Below are 26349 nucleotides of genomic sequence, written 5' to 3'. Positions count from 1 at the left end.
TACTTATTTAGGAAATATTGGACTTCATTGTGGCCTTCCAATACTTGAAGGGAGCATAAAAACAGGAGGGAACAGCTATTTACAAGGGTGGATTGTGATAGGACAAGGGGGATGGTTTTAAACTGAGGAATGTTTTCACCCAGAGGGTGGTGAGGCACTGGAACAGGTTGCCCAAGGAGGCTGTGGATGCCCCATCCCTGCAGGCATTCAAGGCCAGGCTGGATGTGGCTCTGGGCAGCCTGGGCTGCTGGTTGGTGACCTGCACACAGCAGGGGGTTGGAACTGGATGAGCACTGTGCTCCTTTGCAACCCAGGCCTTTCTAGGATTCTATGATTCTAATTTTAAAGATATTTTTTTCTTACAACAGCACAGACCAAGATCTGAAATAAGTATTCTTCAAATGATTCCTGCAATCACATGTCTCAAAGCAGAAAGAGCATGGAAGGCACTTCCTTGGCCACGTTCTTACCTCCTCTTGCACTTGACTCAAACTGTGAATCAGCTGCGTCCTCTCCTGGGTTAATTCTTCCAGTTCATCTGACTTGTGTTTAATTTCTTTCCTCAGATTACCCAGTAATGATTCGTTATTGTTCTGTTCCACCTTCAGCTGAAATTCAAGTTCAGTGACCAGCCTTTTAAGGCTCTGAATTTCTTTTTCTTTCTCTTGATCTTTCTCTGCAAGTTCGATCTGGACATCTTGTAGCTTCTTTTCAAGAATTTCTGCCTCCATCCGTAAGCTGTTGGTGGCACTGGATATCAATTCAGGTATCTGCATGACAAATACTGTGTTAGTCTAAATTCAGTGTTTATCCTTAGATAGATAAAATGAAGTATCAAACAAATACCTTCAAGAAAAATCACAAATCCAAGCACACAAGTCTTCAGAGACAAAAAAAAACCCAACAAACAACCTGTGATAAATTGTTATTTTCAGCTCATTAAAAATAGTATGATGTCATGAATTTAAAACAACAATGTATTTTCATCACATTTCTTTGACTTTTCTATGTCAAATCTTTTAAGACACTCTAAAAGCGAAGGTTATAGGTACATTTTCAATTTCTAAGTAAAAAAAGGTTCAAAACCTCTAGATCTGGGCTGCTAAGCTGACCTTAACCCATCAGTGACAGTCGATGGGAAGGGAAGAAGCAGTGCAGATGGCTCTGTGACAACCCATCATGGTCTCTAACAGCCCAAAGGCTTTCAAATCTGACACCATTAGTTTAATCATAATTAGCAATTGCAGTCTGTGGGCATAGATAAACCATGGAGAGAGAAAATCTGAGGAAAGCAAGAACTTCCACAGCTACACGTGGTACATATGAACCCATTCCATTTTCCAAACTTTCCATCGGATGCTGCAGACTGAGATTGGAAAAAATCATTGCATCTTCAAGATGCAGGACTGCACACAGATTTTATTCCTTCACGTACTGCTTCCCAAAGTTCACATCACCTACTGCCACACAACATTGCTCTCAAGCATTACACACCTTCTTCTGGAGCTCTTCCTGATCTCTCTGGTATTTTGTGATTAGTTCTTGCTGCTTTTGTCTTTCAGAGTCCAGTTCCACTCTGGCTTCTTCTCTGACTTTGAGAATTGCTTCTTTGTGCCGTGCTTCACCTTTGGCCAGATCCATCTCCACCTAGAGGACAAGTGCCTGTTGCCTCCCAGTGAACCCGGGGAAGGTGGGGAAGGAGCACACCCAAGAATGTCCCCAGCTCCAAAGCCTGAATGCCAACACTGTATTTCTGCAGGCTGAATTCTAATGGACTCAACTGCAGCATGTAAGGAATTCAAAAGGCACATTAAACAAGCACGGAGCTATCCTAATTACTTAGAATTATTAAAAGCTCAAAATGAGCTTAATTATAACCATCTAATTTCCTACAGCAATTATGATCAGAAGTGTAACAAATTCCCCTCACGCTTTCTGGGGAAAAGATAAACTGTAATATTGTCATTATTTTTAACATCAGAATCTGCCCAACCATGGCATGGGGCAGGCACTCAGAGACCTGGCTTACAACTGTGAGACCTCAGAACTGAGCACTGCTGCTATAATACATACAGATGTACCTCCTACATTACTGTATGGGAGTTTGGACTCTAACTGCAGTGATAAATACAACAGTACATATTGCTATCAAAGCAGGTCATATGTCAGAGGCTACTTAATTACTAAGAGCAGAGCAATATGCACAGTATGGAAAATGGACTCGTTTGGAAACTTACCCAGGCACTTTTCATACCTAATACTTGACAGTACAGCTGATAACCACAGCAGGAAAACAAATGGCAGCTGATCTGCAGGGAATGACTACTAATTGCTTTAAAGCTACTTCTGGGCTCCTCATTAACCACTTATAAAAAACCTCACAAACGTTTACATCCATTTCCCTGTTTTTCATAAAACATTTTTTTTTTTACCCATTACAATTCAAAGTTCATCTGTATTTCAAATACAAGACTGGAACACTCTAAACTGTGTGCAATGGCACCCTGACCCAAGGAACGATAACTCTGCCACACTTCTGACTTCTGTCTGATGAGAACATCTTTAGAGCACTTGGCACTCACTGCGTTTTAATGGCTGTGATACCAAAGATGTAATTGCTCTCTCCCACCAGCAGCAGCCTTTATCTTGTACTAATGTCAAGTTGAACAATACATTGTGATTATGCAGACAGTGTGACCTCATTCTAAAATTATATCCTGCCACGGAGAAGGGAAGAACTTTTTAAAGAGGTGTAACAGATCTTAATTGCTGGTAGTCCAAAAATTTTCTTGAGACTAAATAAAGCTTTCAGACACTTATCACATACTGCACACACACACACAAAAATACATTAATTTTAGCTACCAATTATGTAAGGCTTAAAACAGAAATGTGAATTGCTGGTCAATAGTATTTGTGCATTTTTCCTTCACGGTTTCTTCAAGCAATTTCTTCTATTGCTTTTTTGGAAAGGTGGCGGGTTACCCCAAAGCCAACATGCTCACAGCTGCCCGTGGTAAGCAGCTGATCCATCCCACTGTGAGACCCTGACACTGCAGCTAGGTTAGCACGGTGCTGTGCACACAGCTGGGAAACCATCTGCCATCACACACTGTGGCCACACGTATCTATTTTTTAAATCAGTGGAGAATATTTTTTGACAGAAGACCTCTAACCCAAGCACACATAAAAGATGACTGAGAAATGACAACTCAGGCATGCAGAGCGCAGCAATACACACTGAAGACAAGGCTAGGCTTGTGATAAACTTCCAGTAAGAAGATACCCATCAAGAGGCATTTCTGCTTGCACTCCTGATCTGTTGCTCTGATTTGAATGCAAAGCAAGTAAAGTACATTTTTCTCACCTGCTTATTACTGCATAGAATCATTACAGTTGGAAAAGACCTCTAAGACCATCAAGTCCAACCAAGCTATCCCACCATGCCCACCAACCCATGTCTGCAAGTGCAGCATCTCCACATTTCTTACCCTCATGTCTGAGCTGAACCTTCCCAGTGTGACTCGAGGCTACCAGCTCTCATCCCAACACATAGATCTGTTTTACAGACCTATACCTTCAGTTTTGGTTCAGCTCACCTGCAAGCAGGAAGGCTCTGTGTTCTCCCCACCTCATCAACAGTGCACACGCTTGGTTTTACTGTGAAACACCTTCCACACGTATTTTTCTAAGCAGATTGGTCTGGACAGAAATCCCCAGCAACGTGCTCTCCTGCAGATCAGGGTTTGCAGGTGGCTGTGGCACACAGCTGGGGTGGACTGTTGGTGTTCACCCCTGGGAGTTTGCACCTGGGATCTCAATGTCTGCACTGGTGACACGGGCTCTGCACTAATACCCAACAGTTGGAAAGTCTGAACCAAACCTGGCCATCCCCCACGACCACAAACACTTACACTAAATATTTCTTACATTCAGATCCAGCCTACGTAGAGAGATCACCCATTGTGCAGAAAGGACCTGCTGACATGTTTGCATTTAAGGAGGCAGGCATCTGGCTGACTGTGCAGGTTCGTGACAGATGACTGGGACTGAAAAAAAAAGACATTGAAATTGTGCCAACTACACAGCCAGCATTACCTTCTCCCTCCAGTTATCTTCATTCCGCATCTTCTGCCTTAATGTTTCCTGCAGCTGTTCTGTTCTGTTCTGATGAGAAATCAGCATTAACTCCCTAGAAACCACAAAAACTTGTATGTAAATATGTGCTCTGCCCAGATTGGTGGTGTGCCATTTTCTTGCAATTAAGTCCTTTGTGGCAAGGGCTCCTCTTTTTCTTTGTTTAGTATTCTGTGCAGTAAGCCCAGAGGCACAACAGTAATCACTACTTAGCATTTGCATGCTGCTTTCACACATTTAATGAATGTTATATGTTGAAGAAAATACTGCAGTTAATCATTCTTCTGCATACACACATGCAAGCCTCAACTATTTTTTAAATTTTCAAGTCAAATCAAGAACACTGAATAACTTTTATAATGCTCTAAACAAATTGTTGTAGTTGACGAACCCAGAGCATTACTACAAGTAATTTTTTAAAGTGTAATAGCTTCTGAATTAAAACCACTAAGTGAAGTGGTTGCTATTGTTGTAGTTACTGTTTGTTATGTGAGGCTTGTGGAGCAAAAGCCCTGGAGAGTTCAAATCCTTCTAACTTACATTATCAGCAATGTACCAACTGGAACAAGTCACGTCGCTGGGGTTTAAGTGGAAGGAAAATATCCTCAAATTAACACACAGTATCTTTTCATGCACTGCATATGCACATACAGAGCATATTCAAACTCTTTAGCTATAAAAATAGCTTACTGCCTCCTGGTGCACCATCACCAACGCAGAAAATCCTTATCTGCTCCAAAAGCCACTGTTCCCAACATATTTTTCAAGTCAAACAAAGAATATTCTGCCACATTTCAAGCAGGAGGCAGCACTTGATTTTGCCAATAAAAGATAAGTTAATATATCAGTAAGTGAAAATGTATTAGCAGGACGCTTTCAAATAGCAGAGACAAGCCTGTGAACGTTCAGAATAAAATGAATATGTAGATTATACTCAAAGCAAATAAAAATAATGTGGATTTAGGTTGATAAGTGGAGGTCTAAAAGAAAGGCACTCCGATACCATTCCAGGAAACAATGAGCCTCAGTAGCTCAGTGCTTCATTTTCCACATCTGAAAAATAATTATAGGGAAAAGGTTAGCTTTGTTGATAGCTGAGAACCTTTGGAATAAGATTAGATTGGTGGGGTGTTGTCCACACGTTGCACTGAATAGTAGATCACATCCAAAAACCTGGCATATTGTAGTATTTATAGCATTGTTACTGTTTGCAAGTTGCTAATAACATAAGTTACAGGAATTTGAACTCTTCAGGGCTTTTTCTCTGCAAGCCTCATATAACAAATAGCAGCTATAACAACAGCAATAAATAGGTGTTTTGATTAAACTCGAGCTGGGTTGCCCTGGGTTGCATAGCAGAGGGTTGGTGTGTTGGGCTTTTCTTCCCCCTTTTTTTCCCCCTTTTCAAAGGCATGTTTTGTTCTACTCAGCTTTTTGTCTATCCTGCAATAATTTTAAAGTCCATCCAATGAATTCCAGAGTTCCAGAACACGGGCTCAGTGCTGCCAGAGTTCTGCCTATAGGTGCAGGCAATGACTGAAGGCAAGGGCAGGCCACAGCTGGGCACAGTGCCTCTCTCCCAGTCTGCCCAGTAGCAGAGCCAAGCTCCAGCACCTGTTGGAGAGGTGAGGATCTGGCAGAGAAGGAACACACTGTATTTACAGACTTCTAAGAAGAAAACCTGGGCTGAACACAGCAATTATCTGTGGTGACTCAGCTCTGGTTACCTTTCTTGCTTCAACATCACCACCTCTTCCTCTGTTTGTGTGAGAAGAGCTTTAAGTGTTTCCAGTTCACTTTCGGATTGACTGGTTCTTCTTCTCAGATCTCCTTCTTTCCTCTCCTTCTCAGCCACCTCCTCCTGCAAACGTTTGCATACTTGTTGGCAAATCAGTAGAGATTCTTCCTTTTCCTTGAGCTCTTTTGCAAGTCTACAGAGGAAATGAAAAGCAACATCAGAGTTATCCTCAATCACAAACAGAAACTGAACAGATGGAAGTAAATCGTACCTGGGAAAGAAAATATTATACAAAAAAGTATATGTTCTTCATGAAGTTAAATCTAGTGACTTGAGCACAAAAATAGAAACTGAAAATAGAAAAAGAATAACAGCATAAAGCAGTATAACAGCTGCATTAAAGCCATAAATAACATTTTTGCTCTCCTTGCTTATAAATACATTCATGCTATAAAACACAACTTCAGCATTTACCTTGACTCAGAAATTCCATTTTCATGTTTCATTTTTTTCATTTCATTTTGACACACATCAAGTTCTGCTGATTTCACCCTAAGAAAATGAAAAACAAAGTGTATTTGTCCAAAGCAATGGCAGCCTTTACTCACACAACGACCCAAACACTTTTATTAATCCACTGTCTAACTTGCACTTTCTAGTTCAGTTAAAAGGCAGATAAATAAAACACTCCATTACTTCTTGCTAACACTTTTCAGCAGCATATTCATTCTTGCAGTGTAAATTCAGCCTAACCAGGATCACAAAAATTGAATTGCTGCAAACAAGTGTGATCTTGCAACACCAGTGAATGTTTTGGGTGGGCAATGAATACAAAGGAACAGATAACAATTTAATATGGTAGAGGAAAATGCAAAAAAAAAATGTAATTTTGTCATCATTTCACCAACAAATAACGATGGTTAAGCCTCCTATTTGTACTCGAACAAATAGAGAATGTGTCATTTTATGAAATTGCACCCATATTACATTGAAATTTTAATATTACACTGAGAAACACTGTACTGTTTATTTAACTCTGTTCATGAAGTCTTTTTTTTCATGCTCAATACTTGTATTATCATTAAAATACTTTGTTGCTAAGCATTCCAAATATTTGCAACCGTGTTTTGATCAGCCCCTCTGAATATAGGAACTGAAAACAGAAAGTATGCATCATGAAAGAATCCTCCCTAGAATTTCAGGAAAACATAGAAAACAACTGATAATATTTGGTCTCGAGGTTGGTTGCACTTTTGCATTGCCCTCCAGCTTCACATCTGAAACTAGCATTTATTTTCACTAGTGTACTACGCAGGGTGATGTTATTTCTGAATTGCACTGTGGACTTGCAACGCAGGAAAGCACTCAGAGCCCCAATCCCACAGCCCTTAGAAGTGCTGACAGCTCCCACCAAGCCCCACGTGCCCCAAAGCACAGAGCAGCTGCTTGGAGGGGACCCTGGGCTCCCAAGCTGCTGCCTGGGGCAGTGAGACAGGAGCAGAATGCTCTGTGCCACAACAACATTAACAAGCGTAGCCTATTTTTCCTTGTTTCCTCAGCCTTGTGGCCTCCCATCACCCAGGAGTGGCAGCAGCCTCAGCATGGGCACTGCTGCAGGCACTGCTGCTTTCCATGCTCTGGAGCCACCAGTTGTGCAGTGAGGACCCTCTTTGAGACCTGACAGGGCTTTGATGGCATTTTCTTTACTCCATATTAATTTGGGCTTCATATTCTAACCATGCAACACGGTAAAATTACAAACTGTAGTAACATACCAGTGCATGGGGAATACCAGCAGTAAATTCACATTTACAGTCCAGAAGTTGTGTGGGTTTCACACAATTTATCCCACGCTTAGCATTAAATGAAGAGCCAAATTCAGCTGCACCATGAGACAGCTGAGGAAGGCAAGCCCTGCTTCCACAGGCAGACATGTTCACTCAGTTGGTTAGGAATACAGGCTGATTAATACAACACGCATCTTCTGCTGGTCAACACCTTCACAAACCACCCTGACAAGCAGTGGTGCAATTCTCTTTGAAAACAGCGTTATGCACAGCAGCAAAACAAACAAGCAAACAGAAACCTTACATTAGCAGCTTTTTGTAGTGATCCATCTCAGCTGTTACCTTCTGCAGCTTGTGCTCAGTGGTCTCGACTTGATTAGTTAAATCTGAAACCAAAAACACAGTGTTTATGGCCCTCCCTGCAATGCACACCGCAGACCCACGGCTCCCAGCTGCCACACACAGGGGCTCAGCACCTCCAGCCACCCCCTCACAAAGCAGCTTTGTCATTTGTGACACTTGGTTTCCCACTGAAATATAAAAAAAAATTCTAAGTATACTGATAATTTTGCTTAAAGACCACAATGCTGCTATTAAAAACACCATAATTACAAAAAAAAAAACAGCTCAAGATTCCTCCTGTGTGTATATTTTGTTGCAATGCCTATTTGACTCACATGAAATAAGTTCCTTATGTTTGAATGAACACTCACTGTCGTTTCACGTGGATGTTATTCACCATAGATGTTCACAAACCCATTGCACAGAGTCACACAAAAGGTAAAACTTCTCTCCAAGTCAGGGCTTCCTAGAAATATCTTACACTATTGGCTTTCTAATATTTTCTGGCATCTGTTGTTCAAGCTGATTTATTTTAGAGGGCTTGGAGCAGGGAAGGGTGCTGATGGAGCATTTCCAGGTGAATCACTGCCATCCCACTTCTTTGGCATTCCTCATAAAACTGTCAGCAGAGCAAAGGATCTCGATGCACCCAATGGGTATGGAAGCTTTCCCACTCTCAGCAATGCTGCTCCAGTACACGGCCTTTCTATGAGTTATTAGCAGCCTTCACACTTTTGCCAAACTCCACGCAACCCAGAATTTCTTTTTCCCATTTCATAAAATACGTAAGCAGGAATTAATTTGTATTAAACCTTCACTATCTGTATTCAGCAACCAGAGAGTACCTACCATTCACATTACGCTTTCAGAAGCTCACAGAATCCAAGGGAGCAGTTTGGTACATTCCTACTTGAACCCACACTATCTTGGCACTCAGACTACAAGGAGGTCTCAGAAATCCATGGAGACTGACCCTCCTCACGATATATGAAGAGGACAGTTTCAACTCTGTGATGAGGTCTGCTTTCCCCGACAGTATTGAAAAGAAGTGGAAAGTGAAAAGGTCTGGCAACAGTTAAATTCAGCCCCACCAATAAATCAAGCTAAGGGCTGGCAAAAGTTAACCTGAACTCCATTTGCACTGTGCTCCAAACAGCATGCATCACCTCTGCAGCCATTCTCTGCCCCAGAAAAGCAGAGCAGGTTCTGTATAGGCACAGCACAAAGAACAGCAAGCACTCGTGCAGCTCCACTTGTACAGGTGTGCGGCTGGCTGAGGGGAAGCCAGAAGCTCTCAGAATGCTGTATGTATGCTACCAAAGCTCTGCTCCCAGCAGCTGCACACACACAGCACGTTCACACCATAAAACACAGCCACAGCCCAGCTAGGGGTGGCTCAAGGTGAAGAGGAAAGTCAGGCACCTCTCTGAAGGCATTCCTCAAACATCACTTCAGCAAGTATGGCTAACTGCTCAGCAGAAGCACTTGAAAACAACAGTTTATAGCCTCTCAATGCTCTCCTGCTGTCTCATCTGTCTGACTGGAAGGTCAGCCACATTTTCCCTCTGTTCCCCAATAAGGAGCCCTGGAGCATCCAAGCTTGCTGCCAAACAGCACCAAAGGAGATGAATCAATGACAACTTACAACTATTTAAAATCTGTGTTTGTGTGAGGGTTCTTTTCAAAACTTCTGCTAGGTGGGTTTCAAAAACCTCCATGACAAACCCACAGTCCTGCAGTCACTGAGTTATCTGAGCTCTGCTATCTGCATCAAAAAGCTGTGTAGTATTCACCAGGCCAGGCTGAAGTGTTTCTGCTCAGAGCTGGCACCTTCCTTCCTTCAGGAACGGGAAGTCATGGCCAGGAACACCAAGGATAGATCAGACCACCTGCAGTTACTTTCGTTTACTTCTGTGTCTTCAATGAAGCATTCTTCTGTAATGTATTGTTCTGCACGCTTTTCCAAAGAGACATAATTCAACTTTAATTTCCTGTCATTCATCTTGACATTGGCTTATGAAATAAATGGCTCTGAATGCCTACAGAGAAAGGGGAAAGATTGGCTTCAAACACTAAGCAGATGTTAGACAGAACATGTGGGAACAATCCAACATTGACAACAACAAGCTCTGCTGCAATGTGGCTGCTTTGTTAGAACAGATTAAGCAAAGATCGAATTGCTGTGGAGCAACAAGACAAGGGGAGCCCTTTGCACAGGATTGGCTGCTACAGACCAGCTTTTCAAAGATTTGAATTTAACAATTTTTCCTTCTAAGTCTGTAATTACAGAAGATGCCAGCAATTAGGAACAACTATGTCTTTTTCCCCCCTGTTTCTAGATGTGAGAGGGTGGACACAAGTTGACGAAAAAGGGCTAATGCTTAATTTGGTTCTAGTGCTTTGGGTGGTCTCTCAGCTGTTTCTTCTTGTAGTCAATTTGTTTTGAGAAGTTTTTGTGATGACTGAGCATTGGATGGGAGCTTTTCACAGGGGAGTAGATGGATTCAATTATACAGCTGGATTCTGCAAGTCTTCTCAAGAGAGAGTTCCCACCAAAGTCAATAGGAGCTGCACAGCAGCAAGTCGGAGGGATCAGACCTACCCACAGAGCCTACACAACAGTTCTGCACCGAGTTTGAGGGGCACAGCAGAACTGAGGGCACTAGTGAGAACGGTAATGCAAATGCTTTGTAACTGAAACTCATGTTACAGTTTTAAGTACCACCCCATTTTAAAGGCTCTTCAGACCAAATACATCTCAATATTGCTCATACTGCTCCTGTTCACTCTTATTTATTATATTACACCAATCTTCACTATAACTTACCACAGACATTAACCTTTTTCCTAGAGTAATCTTTCATAGCTCCAGAAGCAGTTTGTTGCTATAATCCCTGGGTATATTCTCAACACATTCCTGACACTGGCCAGCTTGTTTCAGGCAGCAAGCAAGAAAAGACAGCTTTTACTGGATAGTAGGTAGAACCTTAGAAAATGGTTTGATTGTTCTTCATGTCCTCAGTCCATTCTTTTCAAGAAGATTGGTTTTGTTCAACATATTTTTTTTACTGGTCATTATAGGAGGAACGTATTTATCAACTGTATTTATCAGAGAAAAAACAGCCTTTTAACAGCACTTAGAAATAAATAGACATTTCTTTCAAAAAAAATGTAGAAAATAGAGATTTTCTTTAGTGACCGGTCACCCATTTTATGAAATATCAGAGCAAGGGAAGTTCTCTGAGACTCATCTTTGAGGCCTACCTGGAACACAGGAACTTTATCGTCGTGGGATAGCTGAGGTTTTTGGTCAGGCTTCCAGGCAGCACACGCACTCAGCTCTGCCTTCAAGGAGTGCCAAACCGTGGCTAAGAGGCACCACACTCACACCTTTGTGTGTCAGCACTGTCCTGCTCTCCAGCAGGCACAGCACGGAGGATGCACAAAGAAAAGGCATGCTGAAGAACCACAGCTGGTCATCATTTTCCTCCTAACTGGGTGAATTCCCATACATGCAGTCCACAGTGCTGAGAGCAGCGAGTCTGCCTGGAAATGGCTTTGAGGAACTCAGCCACCCAGTTTGCGGCCTTTCCAGATGCCCTGCCAATGGCACAGTGTTCAGGGAAGGTTCCAGTTTCTGCTTTGTAAATAGCAACAACTGGTAAAGTTTTCAGTGGAAGAAAAAAACAACAACAAAACAAACCCACCCCAGTGTGAACTACACTCACATTGGGTAAACAGCCACTCTCAAAGCCATCAATTTCCCAGATAATTTGTAACAGATTCACAGTGATATCAGTTCAGAAGCACGCATGGTGAAGCTCTGTAATTTTCTACTCTTCCTGCAAATCCTACCAAAAAAAAAAAAACCTAAAAAAAAAAAAAAAAAACACCACAAAAAACCCACCAAGATACTTTCTGAAAACTTTGGTCTCACCTAAACAAAAGCTCAGTGTTTCGTCCATGTACACAAAAAGGAAGATTACTTACAGCTCAAACTCATACTGCCACCGAAGCCTTGCAGACCCCAGTCATTGCTGGAGACCCTCCTGCCTTAGCAGGACCTGCTCACTGCTGGTGCACAGAAACTCCTCAGCTTAGCTGTGGTCACGGTATGAATCTACCCTGTATCACTGAATCTCAGGTCTAAGATGACTGTGCCTAGCTGAAAATAAATGCATGCCAACAAAGTTTCTTTGCACCCAATTTCAGAAATGTGGGCCACCTCCTGCTATCTGGCTAGAGATACCAAGCAAATGCACTCACTGGTTTTTAGCACATGGCTAAAATCAGTGCAGGGAGAAAGCAGTTTCATTTTCCCTTCATATAAGCACGCTTTGGGGAAAAACTGGGAGGTATTCTGCTTCAAGGACAACACGTTGTGACTCACTACCTGGTCACTGATGAGCAAGCCCTGCTGGGGCAGCCCCCTCCAAGCACCCTCAGAGGTGGGAGGGCTGCGTAAGCCCCACACGCCGTCCTAGAGGAGCACTGGCCAGAAATACCCCCACACACACCAGCACAAGGGGCAGGTAGAGACAGCTACTTGCACAGCAATCTCAGGCTGAAGTGGTTTGGACCTCATCACAAGGCTCTCTTAGTGACTCAGCCAGGCACAGCCTCCCAGATCGGCTATAAGGGGCCCCTGGCAGCTGCCCAGCTCAGCGCTCTGCTCACCACCAACCAGATGAGATCACCTGGCATTGTTCTGCCAGTTCCTGCAGAGCTCCCCCACCCTCAGGGCTGCCTCTGCCCACGCTGCACCACATTCTGCTGGAAAAACTCCTCTCGATAACCAGCTTGAAGCTCCCAGCTATGGCCAATGGCCCTTGCCTTGCCACTCGCCCCTTCCCAGAACAACTTGCACCCACCACCATCATCGTGTTTGCCCTGCAAACAGCTGCCCAGGCAGAGATGGAGTCACCGTGCCCAGAGCTGTTCCAGAACCATGGAGATGTGGCACTGAGGGACGTGGTTGGGACGGGTTCATGGTTGAACTTGATGATCTTAGAGCTCTTTTCCAACCATTATGATTCTACGATAAAATTTGTCAGACTAATTTGCATCTCTTTCTATTTTTCAAGGAGACCAAAGAAGTGAACTAAACACCCAAAGTCCTTGCCTGCACAGAACAGAACTATGTCTTTATTTAGAATATTTCATGTACTATGTTCTCTGGGATAAACTATTTTTGCATACGCAGAAAAGTACTTCTTTCTATTTGAGACTCACAAGCACAAGCATGCCTGGAAGCAGCCCAGAGCTGGGCCCCAGCCATATGCACTGATGTCCCTTCTGGAGACTTGAGCAGTACCACCAGGATGGCTCTAAAGCACTGAGAGCTGCCAGGAACTGGGAGGATGTGCCAAGCTCTTATCTCTCCTAAGCACACGATGCTGCTCACTGCCAGGTCTGGGCCTTCTGCACCTCTGCTCTGAACTACCACGTTACTTCTTTCATGTTTGCATATCAAACAAGCATAGAGAAAGCAGGAGAAGGGACCAGATTCTCATTTTTGTTTCGATGGTACCAGTCTAGAATCCCTGCATTCTCAAAAGAATAAACCAGCAACTGCATACCCCACACCAGCAGGATGGCAGTCTCTTACAATGCCTTAACATGTGCTTACTTCCAGAAACAACGCTATCTCAACTATTCCTGCTCCCTGCTGCCCAGATTAACTGGTGACTTTTGGAGTCAGAAAGATACAGCCCTTAAGCCTGAGCTTTCTCCATATATTCCTGCCTTTTCAAAGCCAAGGTTGTTGGGATACAAGTCAGAATTGTTCCTACAGACCTTCTTCTCCCGTGTGCTAAAACTGAGTAAAAATGCTGTCACTTACCTATTGGCTAGGAAACCTGGAGGTAAGAGTGTTCTGACCATAACTTCCTGGGAGACAATTTTTCTTTTTGGTCACAGAGCTTAGTCTGAGCAGATAAAATGTGATTGATACACTTCCTTGAGTGAAGAATCCAGCTTTTCCAAAAGCAGAAGTGAAGAGAGACCTTCCTCCCGTAAGGAAATCGCATTCCAGCACAGCACAGCCCCAGCACATAACTGAAGAGAACAAGGACGGTGTTCCTTTCATTCCTTTCATGCATTTCCTCTTCCATTTCAAGAGGCTGCTGAAAAGCACTAATGAGCCTTTGCTTGGTCTAACCCATTTGTCAGTCTCTTCAAACACCAAAATGCATTCCCCAGCTCTCACCCTTCAAATTCTTAGCATCGCAGCTGGAATTAATAGCAAAATATTTCAACAGTACTTGCAGCATGAATAGTGGATACTTGAACTGCAGCCTCCCTAGAACTACAGGAAACCATTCTCTGTTTGGATTTTCAAAGCGGTCTTTAAAGTGCCCTTACAGACACTTCATGTACATGAAAATGCTGCTCCTTCTTCCTATGAAGTGTGCTAACATTCCCCACTTCAGCTTCCCAGCTACTCCTACAGCTGCCTGCACTTTTGTATCAACGCTCATTAGTCTCATTATGTCAGCAGACCACCGCTAAGCTTATATTTAGTAACTTAAATAGACCTTGAGGCAGGAGCATCAAAAACCTTAGAAGGCAAATTACACGTGCACAGCCAGCAATTTAAATCCATACAGAGGGAAATCTGCACCCATGAGGGCAGCTGGAGAAAGGCTGCCACAAATGTGTGAAGAAAAGTTATTCTGAAACTATGATTAAGGCAAGGCAAGGATTTGGCTGGTAATAAAAGTGAAAGCAGGGATATTAGAACCTATCTTTTAGCAGCACATGCTATTGCACTTCCTCCATTGCTGCCAACCACAAGAATATAGACAACACCATCACAACGCATTATTGGGTTTTGGGGTGCTTTGAAGCCTATTTGATCAGACAACTGCTCACCAGGCTTTGCTCGGAGCTCAGCATTTTGCAAGACCTGCCAACTCTCACTAACCAACGATGCACCATGACTCTGCTAAGTGGTACGAAATCACACATCAAATCACACCTCCAGCAAAATGTAACTCATTCAGGTGATTTTCATAAAGGTCACGAGAACCACGAAACAAGGGGAGAAACTACGAGCTGGTTTCGGTTCTTGCAAATGACTGCCACCACATGAAATATGCTGTATTTTAAGATTTAACACAAATAGACAAAGCAGGAATTTTCAAAGCGTTGTTTGCAGAAATGAGAATCCTTTCAAAACATGCAAACAACACATCCTGCTGGGTTGGCTTTCCGTGTGTTTCTTTGTTTGTTTGGAGCACTGAACTATTTCAGTACAGAGCCAAAACCGGAATATCAGCATCAACAGCTTGTGGAGAAAAGGAAGCTAGAGGAAAAAAGAAAAGCAGGAGACCCAGACACTGCAGATCTGACTGATTTCTGACACACTGATGCAGTACACACCTACTAGCTAGAAGTAACTTGCACTATAGAATCATAGAATCACCAAGGTTGGAAAAGACCTAAAAGCTCATCCAGTCCAACCGTTCCCCCATTCCCAATAGCTCCTACTAAACCATGTCCCTCAACACAACATCCAGCCTTTCCTTGAACACCCCCAGGCTCGGTGACTCCACCACCTCCCTGGGCAGTCCATTCCAGTGCCTGACCACCCTTTCTGAAAAGTAATACTTCCTCATGTCCAGCCTGAATCTCCCCTGCCGTAGCTTGAAACCATTCCCCCTGGTCCTATCACTAATGACACGAGAGAAGAGGCCGACCCCCAGCTCACTACAACCTCCCTTCAGGAAGTTATAGAGAGCAATAAGGTCTCCCCTGAGCCTCCTCTTCTCCAGGCTGAACATTCCCAGCTCCTTCAGCCTCTCCTCATATGGCCTGTGTTCCAGACCCCTCACCAGCTTTGTTGCCCTCCTTTGAACACGTTCCAGGGCCTCAATATCTTTCTTGCAGTGAGGGGCCCAAAGAGGGGCCCCGCTAAGATCAAGCATGGCAATAAAAACGTGCTGCTTATTCCTATCAAGTTATTAATACAATGGAAAGATGTCTGATGGTTGTTTCACAATTAAAAACATGTTTTCTGTTTCAAAAAAGCAAACTGATTTTTGCCATCGTGTTACCCCGCTTTATTATCCCTACCTTACAATGTGTTCCGTAGGGACAGACCTCTGCCTGCTGATGGATTTGTGCTCTACCAATCAATTTGAGAAGGACAGAAGAAAAATGTGCGAGCAAGCACAGGTTTTTTGCCTTGAAAACTTCTGGATATCCACATTTTATTTCCTATTAATAGTGGATTCATTATGAAACAACTGATACCTTTTTGTTATTAACAGAAAAGAACGCCTCGCTTAATGCATTGACGTTCATTGCTGAGATTTTAACTCTGCAATAACAGTTTTCAGAGCCCTACTGCTCTTTGAACTCCACACACCACTTATTCAGGCTTTCTCCACAAAACGTCTGCTACTTCAAACTTGTACTACACGCAGTTTGAAAACAAAACCTGACACAGGGAAACAACCACGGAGGGGAGCAGCACAGCATTCTGAGCAGCGGTCACAGTGACCCTTCTGCTCAGCATTCTGCTGCCCAAATGCTGCAGGATCCAGTCACACCAACCTCTGAGATAACTTCGGAGTGAACCCATTATGTAGGCTGTTTTTGTTTCTTTTTTTTCTAAAAACCCTTCATGTCTGGAAACATCCTTACAAACAGCGTGAGAGGAGAGGCTGTGGACGGTGCACTTCCTGGGAGAGGCAGCAGCCCTGAGCAACACGATGCTTTCCGTCGCCATATAAACAGAAACACAGCTTCCAAAATATTCCTTTGGAATGCACATCAACAAACAACACCAAAACAACAGTTGCTTTTTTTTTTTTTTTTTTTAAATAACAAAACCACAGATGTCAGCTCATGGTTACGTCTCCTATCAATGCTAACAGGGGAAAAGGTTTAACAAACACGGATAAAATCTTGTCACAATATTCCAATGATTCAGGCCTTTTCCTCCAAGGGTCACGTCCTCACTTTCAGTTAGATTACATCAAAATGACGAGCAGTAATTTAGTTCAATAAATCCCAGTTTGTTTCTTGTCAAACCCAGAGATCTATAGCTGTCCATATTAATGCCAAATTCCACAAGCAGCACAACTGCCCTCCTCAACTCATGGGCGAATGAAGAATGGAAACTGAACTCTGAAGCCCCTGAGAAGACATGGGAGCTGTTGCTCAGCTAAGGATACACAGTGCAACGAAACACCACAACACAAGGATCAGCTGGAGCCAGGCCAGAGGGAGAAGGGAAACACAGTGTTTGGCAGCCATCCCCCCTTGCCCAGCACGATGCCCAGGAGCAGCACTGTGCCTGCAGTACAGATGAGGATGCTGCCCACAGCCACCCATGTGTTGGCTTTCTGAACACACGCAGCTGTGAGCACCCTCCTCCCAGCTACCACGCAGCACAGCTGCCTTACTCAGAGTTATTGCTTTCAGCACATAGCCCCCACCCCCTCCGTGAGCCCTATATTACCATGCCATGCTGCTTCCCTCCCCCCACAGGATGAAGGAACCCCAGCTACTCAAGGCTCACATCTCCCTGCTCAGTGTGAGCTTATTTACAGACAGCCACAGGGACACTTGAACAAACAGTGCATGGGAAAGCACTGCTCAGCCCAGTGCTCTGCAGCCAGAACATCAAACAGAGCTTGGCCACCACAGTAACAAATTGGTATTTAATGTTTCCAGAGGCTTGAACGCGAGTTTAACTTGGTCCTCTATGTCAAGAACACTTTAAAACCTCCCAATCCCAAAGTCCTTTCTCAGAGAACAGAAAGTTCATGTGTTTTTCAACAAAGTTTGCATAATAACACATGAAATCCAATAACTTTCCCACCTGTCTTGCTCTCGTGGAAGCTACGTCCATTTTTATTAGAAAAACAATCAATAAGTTTGGCAATATTCAAAGCCATCGAAAACCACATTCTTTTAATAGGAAATGCTGAGCAATCGTGGTAGACTCACACAAGAATACATGGGAAGATCCAAAGAGCAGAGCTGGGCCACTAGATCAGAAGCTTCACTGCAAGCTTAAAGATGCACTCTTTTTGAGCACAAAGTTGCTATGCTGTGCACAAACTAGTCTGAACCTGCTCAGGATGTGGCACTTCTACACTACAGTTAGTGCACTATGTTATGCACAAAGAACTAGAAAGTAAATATCACTGCTTGGAGTGATGTTCCAGTGCAGAGCAGAAACGTAAGGAACTATACTGGGTTTTGAGAATACAGGCTGCAGCACCGTGCAAACACCACAAAACAAAAGAAGTTGACTGTGAGCAACCTCCTCTCATCTTCTAACATAAAACAAAGCAATTTTGCATAGAGTTTTTAAAAAAAAAATGAGGAAAAAGCAGAAAATTTATCTTTACAATGCATCTAAACATGAAACCAACATGAAACAGGAATTTCTGAAGCAAACAGCTTTACAAAACTGAAGAGGGTACTCCAGTTGTAACACCGGGTAGTTCTCATGCCAGTATAAATGTGGCAATACAAATATCTTACGTAAGGATATTAAGCCACATATTTCAAGGCTTAACAGACTGTCCTATGAGGCCCGAGGATGTCCTGGATCAGGATGAGACATGTAAGGAAGACAGACTGTCCTGTAATTGCTGCTGGAGTTCCTGCACCGTGCTTTGAACCGTGCCATCTTTCAGCAGTGAGGCCAGGACTCCAAACTGACCGGACTTCAGACTTTAGCAGCAGTGAGTGCCAACATTCCAGCTCCCAAGAATGCATGTGAACAACGACTGAGATCACTGAAACTCTCACGTGCCCACATACAGCCACTTCACCCAGCAATGAGCAAGATCATCTTAGATTTATTGAACGTGGCACCTCACAACAGGAAAAATCTTCAGTCCTGAACGCCACAAGCACAGCTGTTCTCAGTGCTTGCTTAAGGAAGGAACTGCAACAGGCTGCACGGCAGCAGTGGAAGTTTAACTTGTGCCACCCACAAGTTTCTTCTTTTGTGTGAAAAATTAAAAGGCATTTCAACACAAAGGGAATGTCAGAGTGTGCCTGAGAAGGAGCTTTTCCTGCACTGAGATTGTTTTATTGCTACTAATTTTTGTACTAGAAAAACACATGTCAAATGCAATCATGTTTTCCCCATGGCAGTCAGGTTGTACACCCACTCAGATTTCTAGACAAAGACCAATAATAAATGGCCTAACTGCTTGACATCTTACCACTATTTGTGCTTATTTATACAAAGTTAGAGCATACAATATTCCTAAAAAGAAAGTGAAAATAATCTTTTTGGCTGTAAATAACAGAGAAGCCAGGTATCAGGGCAAAAGGAGTAACAATACGATCAAAACACGCCACTATGCAAGCAAGTCACAAGCAGGTACCAAAGCACAGCTGCACGGGTTCTGTTCAGAGAACCTGGGACAGTCACCTCAGATAACCTGTAAATAACTGCCATTTATCAGCACTTCCAGTGGAACATCCAGGTTGCTGTACTAAAGAACTTTAGGACGCTTTCTTCGAATGGCACAAGAAAAACATCAAACTTTCCTTCTATAAATGCTACCCTTCTAGCAGAGAAAGGAAAGCTTAATTAACTGCAGTAAATGATTGCTGTAGGTTACACTGCAGGATCTGCAACTCTGGTGCTGGTTTTGAGCCAGTCACCTTGACTGTTTTCTGACTGATTCTGCCTGCTTGAGCAATTTTCAGTACAGCGAGAGCCTGTACCACAAAAAGGCAATAAGGTGAAGGCTGTAAAGTTATCTGCTCATACCTGGCATTCAAATCCACCTCTGCTGGAGCTTTCCTAACAGCACTGTTATACAGTGACAGAAATAAAACCTACCTGTGGCAGTCTGGGTCAATAGCTCTTTGGATGAGTCTTCCACAGTCACTGCAGTCTTCCACTCCTCAGTCTCACGTTGGATATTATCACTGCTACTGAAGGATCAGTGAAATTCCTTCATCATGACTAGCACGGACAGCCACTGCTTTAGATGTGAAATCACACACTGTGCATGAGGGGGCATGGTAATCACAGTGCCAATTTGATGGCTCAAAGCCATGCCTGGAACAGCACCACCTCTATGCATTCCAAATGCCTTAAAACACCTCTGAGTCAGCACCACAAATACTATGCTGCTTTCTAAAGAAACCGGGTTCAAGAAATACTAACCTAAATACATAACAGTGCTTTATTAGAACCTGAGTTCAGCTGTTGAGTACAGTCACAGTAATGGTCAGAACCCTACATTTCATTTTATTTGCTTAGAATCTCAAAATTCTCTTACCTAATGTTTCCTTTTGTAGCTCACGGCATCTGCTTTGTAGCTCACTCCCTTGCTGAAGAGAAGTTTGAAGTTGTTGAGTCTTCAGCTCAACCGTATCAGCCACCAGAGTCAGATGTTTTACCTTTTCCTGAAGGCACTCATTCTCCCTCTGGGATTTTGCTAACTTTTGATTCAGTTTGGGTATTTCTGAGGAGAAAAAGCACATAGCCTGCTGTCAAATTTACCTCCTTCATTAAAAAGCATCTCACCTGATGTACCCCCGGGGATTGCTAGGTCAGGGCCTGAACCAATGGCTGAGCAGCAGGTGAGAAGCTGTGGCTAACACAAAGCATACAGGTGCAAGCAATGCAACTGGGAGACCCTTCCTCACTCTCTTTTAAAGGAGAAGGATCTTTATTTGGAGAGTGCCTCTTCAGGAGGCCTCAATGACTTCTGGAAAGGGTAAGCTGCTCCCCTGTATTGTCTTCTGAGCTACATATTGACAAATACCTTTACAAGCATGTTTATATCCTGATAGAAGGCAATATCATCACTTTCCCTTGCTCCACGCCTGATTCACAGCTTCAGGACTTCAGCATTCCGTAGCCTTACTCCACAATTACATCAATTTATTGTTAGACTAAACAGTGTAAATGGCAAAAGGTTTTAAGTTTTTTGCCTGTGTTTACTTGCCATTAAATAACCAAGGTTTAATGATGTACATACATAATGGGTTTCACAATTTCTTTTTTCAAACAAAGGCGTAAGGAGTAGCAATTCATTAACATTTCTTCACTTGCAGTTTCTTGTAAAAAACAAGCTCTGAAAATCTTGTTGCAAAATACAGTAAGACAAAATAAAACAATCATATGTCACCAAATGTTAACTCATAAAACAGAGCATAAGGGCTTCTGAACATCACTCAGAAGGGGAAAAAAAGATGCATGACTACCTTGCTTAGCAATGTTATGAAACTCCTTGAACCTGAATGTGTCTGCAGAAAAGCATGTACATATCCTCCTGATTAGCTAGAAGGAACACAGAGAACACAGGAGGAGAGGAATTCTTAGGAACACACAATACTTTCTGTGCTCAGTCTAATTAGGAGATGAAGTCATGAACCAAAGTGCAAGACACTGACATTTCCCTTGGTTGTTGCTACAACAAGGGATGCCACAGAGCAATTTCTGCATGCAGGCTTTGCAGACAGGACCTTCCTGACCAGTTCTGTGCTAGGTGGTGTCAGCTTACCAGCACTTTGCAACCTCATAATCCTGATACACTTAGACTCCAGACCAAATACTGGTTTATCTACTGATACACACTAAAAAGCTGCAAGAATTTGAATACAAAGATGCAAAGTGTGACCAAAGGCATTAAAGTTGCAAGAGCCAACACACAGCTTCTTTGGATCCTTTGGATGGTGCAGTTTGCCACTACACCATTTTTTTTTTCCAGCAAAACTCCTCTCTCAGCTGAGGCAGAATTGTTATTCAAGCCTAAATTTGAGTTTTCAAACTCACTGCCTGCCAGCACACAACAACATAATTTACCTGTCAAAGCTTCTTTGCTAACAGTTCTTATTTGTTGAAAAATTTCTTCTTTCAGGGCAGCCCAGCTCTCCAGGTTACTGGACACAACTTCCTTAATACTTTCTAGTTCTCTTCTGATGAAAGGAAACAGAGAGACAGCCCTGCTCAGAGTTGAGCAATGGTGTTCCAGTGTACTTCTGCAAAGCAGAAAAATAACAGCAGCTATGAGAAAATACCTTATTTGTACGCCTGATAACTGCTTTTCTGTTACATCATATTTTATAGTATACTGGGTTACAATTCAGTATGAAATATGTTGGATGAAATTTACTATAAATTCAATGTTCTTCTAAACACTGATTTTAAACTCACATGTAAAAATGAAACAGTTACTTTTTATTGAGAAATCAGAGCAACAGTGCTTAAAGAACTGCCTCTGTAGGCTCAAGCTGAACTGTTACAAACAGTATGTAAGCAGTCTGTATCCCCACTGTATTAAAAGAGGTACCCACTTCCTTCTAAGTGTTCTTTAATGGTTTTTAAGTTGTGACAAAGCCAGCCTGCTGCTAAGAATATCAGCACTCACATGTTCTGGTTACCCCTGCTAGCACTACAGCATCTCGTATATCCTGGATAAGCAAAACCAGGAGATGGTTCCAATCACTTCTCACTCACTGCATTCCTTGCATCTAAAAAAATCTTTTCAGCTGACCACTTGCCACAGGCATTGCCAAGAGCAAAGCTTTTTAGGTCCTCACCTGAGCACCTGGGATTGCTTATGGGCAGCTTCCTTTTCTTCCTGGAAATACCGCAAATCTTCTTTCACATTCTTCAGTTCATCTTGTTTGGTTTTTAACTCCATTGTTAGGCTTGTTATCCTATAAATGTAAATAAAGTGAGGTATTACTCAACTTTAAAACAAAAATATACTGAGGTCTTTCCAGTGATGATATCTGCCTTTTTCAGGCTGACATATCAACCTTCAAGAGGAAGAAGCAAAGGAGAATGTCTTATCAGGACCCTTCTTCCTATTAAAAATACAAATTAAAATTGGTCCCATCTGTGCTTCAGTTACAGTCATGTACCTGAGATTATGAGATGTATGGCACAAAGTGGCAAAACCCCATTTTCTCATGGCTGCTGCAGCACCCAGCTGAGGAGAGGGGCTGCACTGCATCCCACCTCAAAGGAGTAGGACTGAAACCAGACAGCTGATCAGACGGTGCAGTGTGCTGAGCGAGACGGGGCTTTCGCTGCCTGTGGGCTTTCCCAGCCTCACCTCTTGCCAGCCAGACCAGCCCAGGGCACAGCCCAGCTCAAACCCAGGGCAGGCAGAGCACGTGCTGCATTGGGCACATCTCACACAACACCCTGACAACGTGTTGAGATGCCTGCTGTGGATGGCTGCTGAGTGCATTTGCTAACACTGGCACGTGGCTTCTTCATAATCGTTACTTGGTAATCACAGAGCAACCTCCCCATGTCCTCATGTGACTTGCTTTAAGTTCTGTACTTATATTCTGAAACAAAATGGCCCCGTGATGACACATGGGACAAGAAACCCAGCATGTCTTTTCCACTAGCACCTGCTTGCATGAGGAGGATGGGCCCTGGGGTGCAATGGGGAGCTTTCCGTCCCACCACAGCCCTGCTGCACACACAGGCCACAACCCATAACTGCCATGCTGTCCACAGGGCTGGTAGCTCATCTGTACTTTTCTCTTGGCATCTGAAAAAATGACCTTTTGAACATTCTCATCACAGCAGTGGTTCTGATCTGTTTAGCTTTCAAGCACAGCTACAGCAGCGTTAACTATCTAATCGAATACATTGTTCTTTCAACAACTCCTGAGTTATTCCCACAATTGTAATGAAATGAATGGAAGTGCACAGAACAAACAGCTGAGCCAACCTGTGGAAGTCAAGTAAATAAATGATCTATTTGTCTACGAGTGACTCACTGTCACTAGCAAATAAATACTTGAATCCACAAGTACTTCACGAAACCAAAGGATGGCAGAGGTATTACACCAGCATTTCCTTCAATTTTAGAAATAAAGAGAAAACAAGAATGATTTGTAGCAAGAAGTTAAGCCTTAATATTCATGTGTGTTAGCTAATGTTATCAGATGGATCATCTATAATGCATCTGCATGAAAATGCAAATCTAACAAGCAGCAGTCCTGCTAGAGAAACCTGGGTCTGCAGAGCTCAGCCAAATCCATAACCGAACATCTGGCACTTAAGAAGCAAGTTGTTGGGGCCCAACTGTGATCACTGAAAGGGAAATACATATACAGATATTTGTAATTTTGGCATTACCTTCCTAGGAAAAATTTCCCCTACCTGCCTGTAAATGCCTTTGCATTTTAGTTTCAAAATGCAACTCGCAAGTCAGAGCAGACATTTGCTTTCCCTTTCCATTCCAAAGATTTGGTATAATGAGGTCAGCATAGAATTGCACCCTCGGTTTCAAAGTGACATTATCAATATTTTTTCATCATTCACACACAAAAGAACAGGTAGACAAGGCAAGACATTTGCACTCTGTTTACTCTCATTCCCATAAGGAGGACAAAATAAGCATGTTATTTGGGTGATATTTAGCACAAAGTTCAGAGTTCAGTAGATCACTCAGTGACTTAATTATAAGAGAAGTATGAGAACATAGTGATCTTGCATTAATTGTTATCTTTATTGCCTCAAAAGAAATAAAGCCTATTGTGAGGGCAGTCTGGATTATCTGCATTCAAGCAAAGGTAAAGCTGCACATCAGCCTGGCAAACGATGACAAAGATGGCTGCCTCATCACAACCAGCTCAAAACCCATCTCTGAAGAAAGCCAATATTTTATTTCCCAGTGCTACCTATCTGGCTACCAATTTCAGCTCCAGTAATTACAACCTACTGAATCTCTGCCCTCACAGCTTCACTCAGGAATCGCTTCTAAGGGAGTGGAGTTATCTGAATGGACAGACTGAATTGCAGAGAGAGATTGTAGTTACAAGCAATTTGATAACTGCATAGAAAAGAAATGATGTTAAGGCATGGCAATAATCAGCAGTTAACTCCTCCTGCTTGATTTGTAAAAAGTGTTTTCAGGAATACAGTTACAAGGGATCTTAGACAAGCCTTACTTGGTGATATCTATATACTTCTTCAGGTCTCTATACATCATAAGACGGTTTTGCTTCTTCTCACATCCATGTTGCTCAGCACTATCATCTTTAAAAAGCATATTTAAGCCTATTTTATATTTTTTAGATTGCTAGTTAGAAAAATGATCAGGCTGTGGGTGATACATGCACGTGGGTCCTGTAAATAGAGGGTACCCATGTGCAGTGAGGTCAGTAAGCTCAGCCCCAGGGAGCGCAGGGCTCCCATGCAGAGGGGCTCAATTCCAGCACACCTGCACTTCCAGGAAGATGGGATGGTAAGTCTGTGACAATTCCCCTTCTGAGCAAGACCCAGAAGGGCAGGGGACCAAGTTCCACAAGAGCTGAAGTTCTCAGGAGGCTTTCAAGGTTAACCACAGGTACAGACAATAGCAACACAGGAACCAAAAAGGAATATAAAAATGAAACCAGCTGCATCTAACAAGATTAAATCTCTTGGTCTACCAGAGATGAAAAAGGGTGTATTTGGTTTCTGATTAAAACTTGCAGTTTGGGAAGAGAGATTTGTCAACAAGAACCAGGAAGAAGCTAATACGCCGAGCAGTCAGCTTGTGCCAGCGGCCCAAGGTAACACGGCAGACCCGGGACAGTACAAAGGAGATAAGGAATATTTAGACAGCTGATTTAACAAGGCACAATAGCTGATTTATGGTCTGAATGAAAGCCTACTGAAAGTACTCCGCTTCATTTCAGCAGGTTTTAAATCAAATAAAGCCTTAGGGGGAAAAACGCAGAGATAAAATGTTCATTAACTCTTCCGGCTTTGCTACAAAAAGTCAGCTAAACGAGAATGTAATTCCTGCTGTGGCAAATGGTCCTCATCAGGAACACACTGTCACCTACCTGCTAACACACAGAGTGCTGTTGCTGCTACAGTTGCCACCCAGAGCCCTGGGAGGAACAAGGAGCAACGCACTTCAGAAACATGCTGTCAAACCAAAGAACCATTGACAACTCTGGGGGGAGGCAGTTCAGCTCCAATGAAAAAGTGTTGAAATACAGTTATGAGCAGGGTGAGGCACAAAATGTGCGTCTTATTCAAGCTTGTGTGAACTTGTGTGTTCAAATGAATGTTTTATTTGCTATATTACCAAATGCTGTCCTAAACAGAAGTCATTAACAGCCATGTCCAAGTGCTACAGTATTTGAGTGATTCACAAAACAAAGTGAAAAAGTGAATGGATGAGAGCACTTCAGCTACGAACAATCCATAGCTGTTTCTCCTCCAGGGTTCCCAGTCTCCTAGGAGAGCACCTACATACCCCAAATGCTTTGTATTTTCAGGCTTAGGTCCATTGCTGCTGGCTGTAAGTCAGTCACACGAGGAATGGGAGCCCTTAGAACCAGAAGGACTGACCCATACTCGAGCTTCTGACAGCGTGATTCAGA

The 26349-nt window shown here is 43.0% G+C and overlaps 1 protein-coding gene across 13 annotated transcripts in view; it reads right to left on the bottom strand.

Moving 5' to 3' along the window:
• The window catches only part of LEKR1 (leucine, glutamate and lysine rich 1), a 60760-nt gene that overhangs the window by 9242 nt on the left and 25169 nt on the right, over positions 1-26349 (bottom strand). For 8 of the 13 annotated variants that reach the window (XM_042881123.1, XM_042881122.1, XM_042881115.1 and 5 more), the window contains exons 3-11: positions 22543-22662; positions 21806-21981; positions 20274-20459; positions 7967-8048; positions 6350-6427; positions 5865-6068; positions 4099-4192; positions 1495-1647; positions 471-770 (exon numbers count right to left, since the gene is read on the bottom strand). In XM_042881123.1, the coding sequence (XP_042737057.1) occupies positions 471-770; positions 1495-1647; positions 4099-4192; positions 5865-6068; positions 6350-6427; positions 7967-8048; positions 20274-20459; positions 21806-21981; positions 22543-22662 (1393 nt within the window). Of the gene's footprint in view, positions 1-470; positions 771-1494; positions 1648-3914; positions 4050-4098; positions 4193-5140; positions 5191-5864; positions 6069-6349; positions 6428-7966; positions 8049-20273; positions 20460-21805; positions 21982-22542; positions 22663-26349 lie in introns of those variants that run through there. The other 5 variants (XM_042881124.1, XM_042881126.1, XM_042881127.1 and 2 more) reach the window with 5 other exon arrangements.

The sequence above is a fragment of the Lagopus leucura genome, unplaced genomic scaffold, assembly GCF_019238085.1.
Source record: "Lagopus leucura isolate 7727_CA_CO unplaced genomic scaffold, USGS_WTPT01 Super-Scaffold_100029, whole genome shotgun sequence".
Taxonomy (NCBI): Eukaryota; Metazoa; Chordata; class Aves; order Galliformes; family Phasianidae; genus Lagopus; species Lagopus leucura.
Note: the sequence above shows the minus strand (reverse complement) of the source record. Positions and strands in the feature narration are given on the sequence as shown.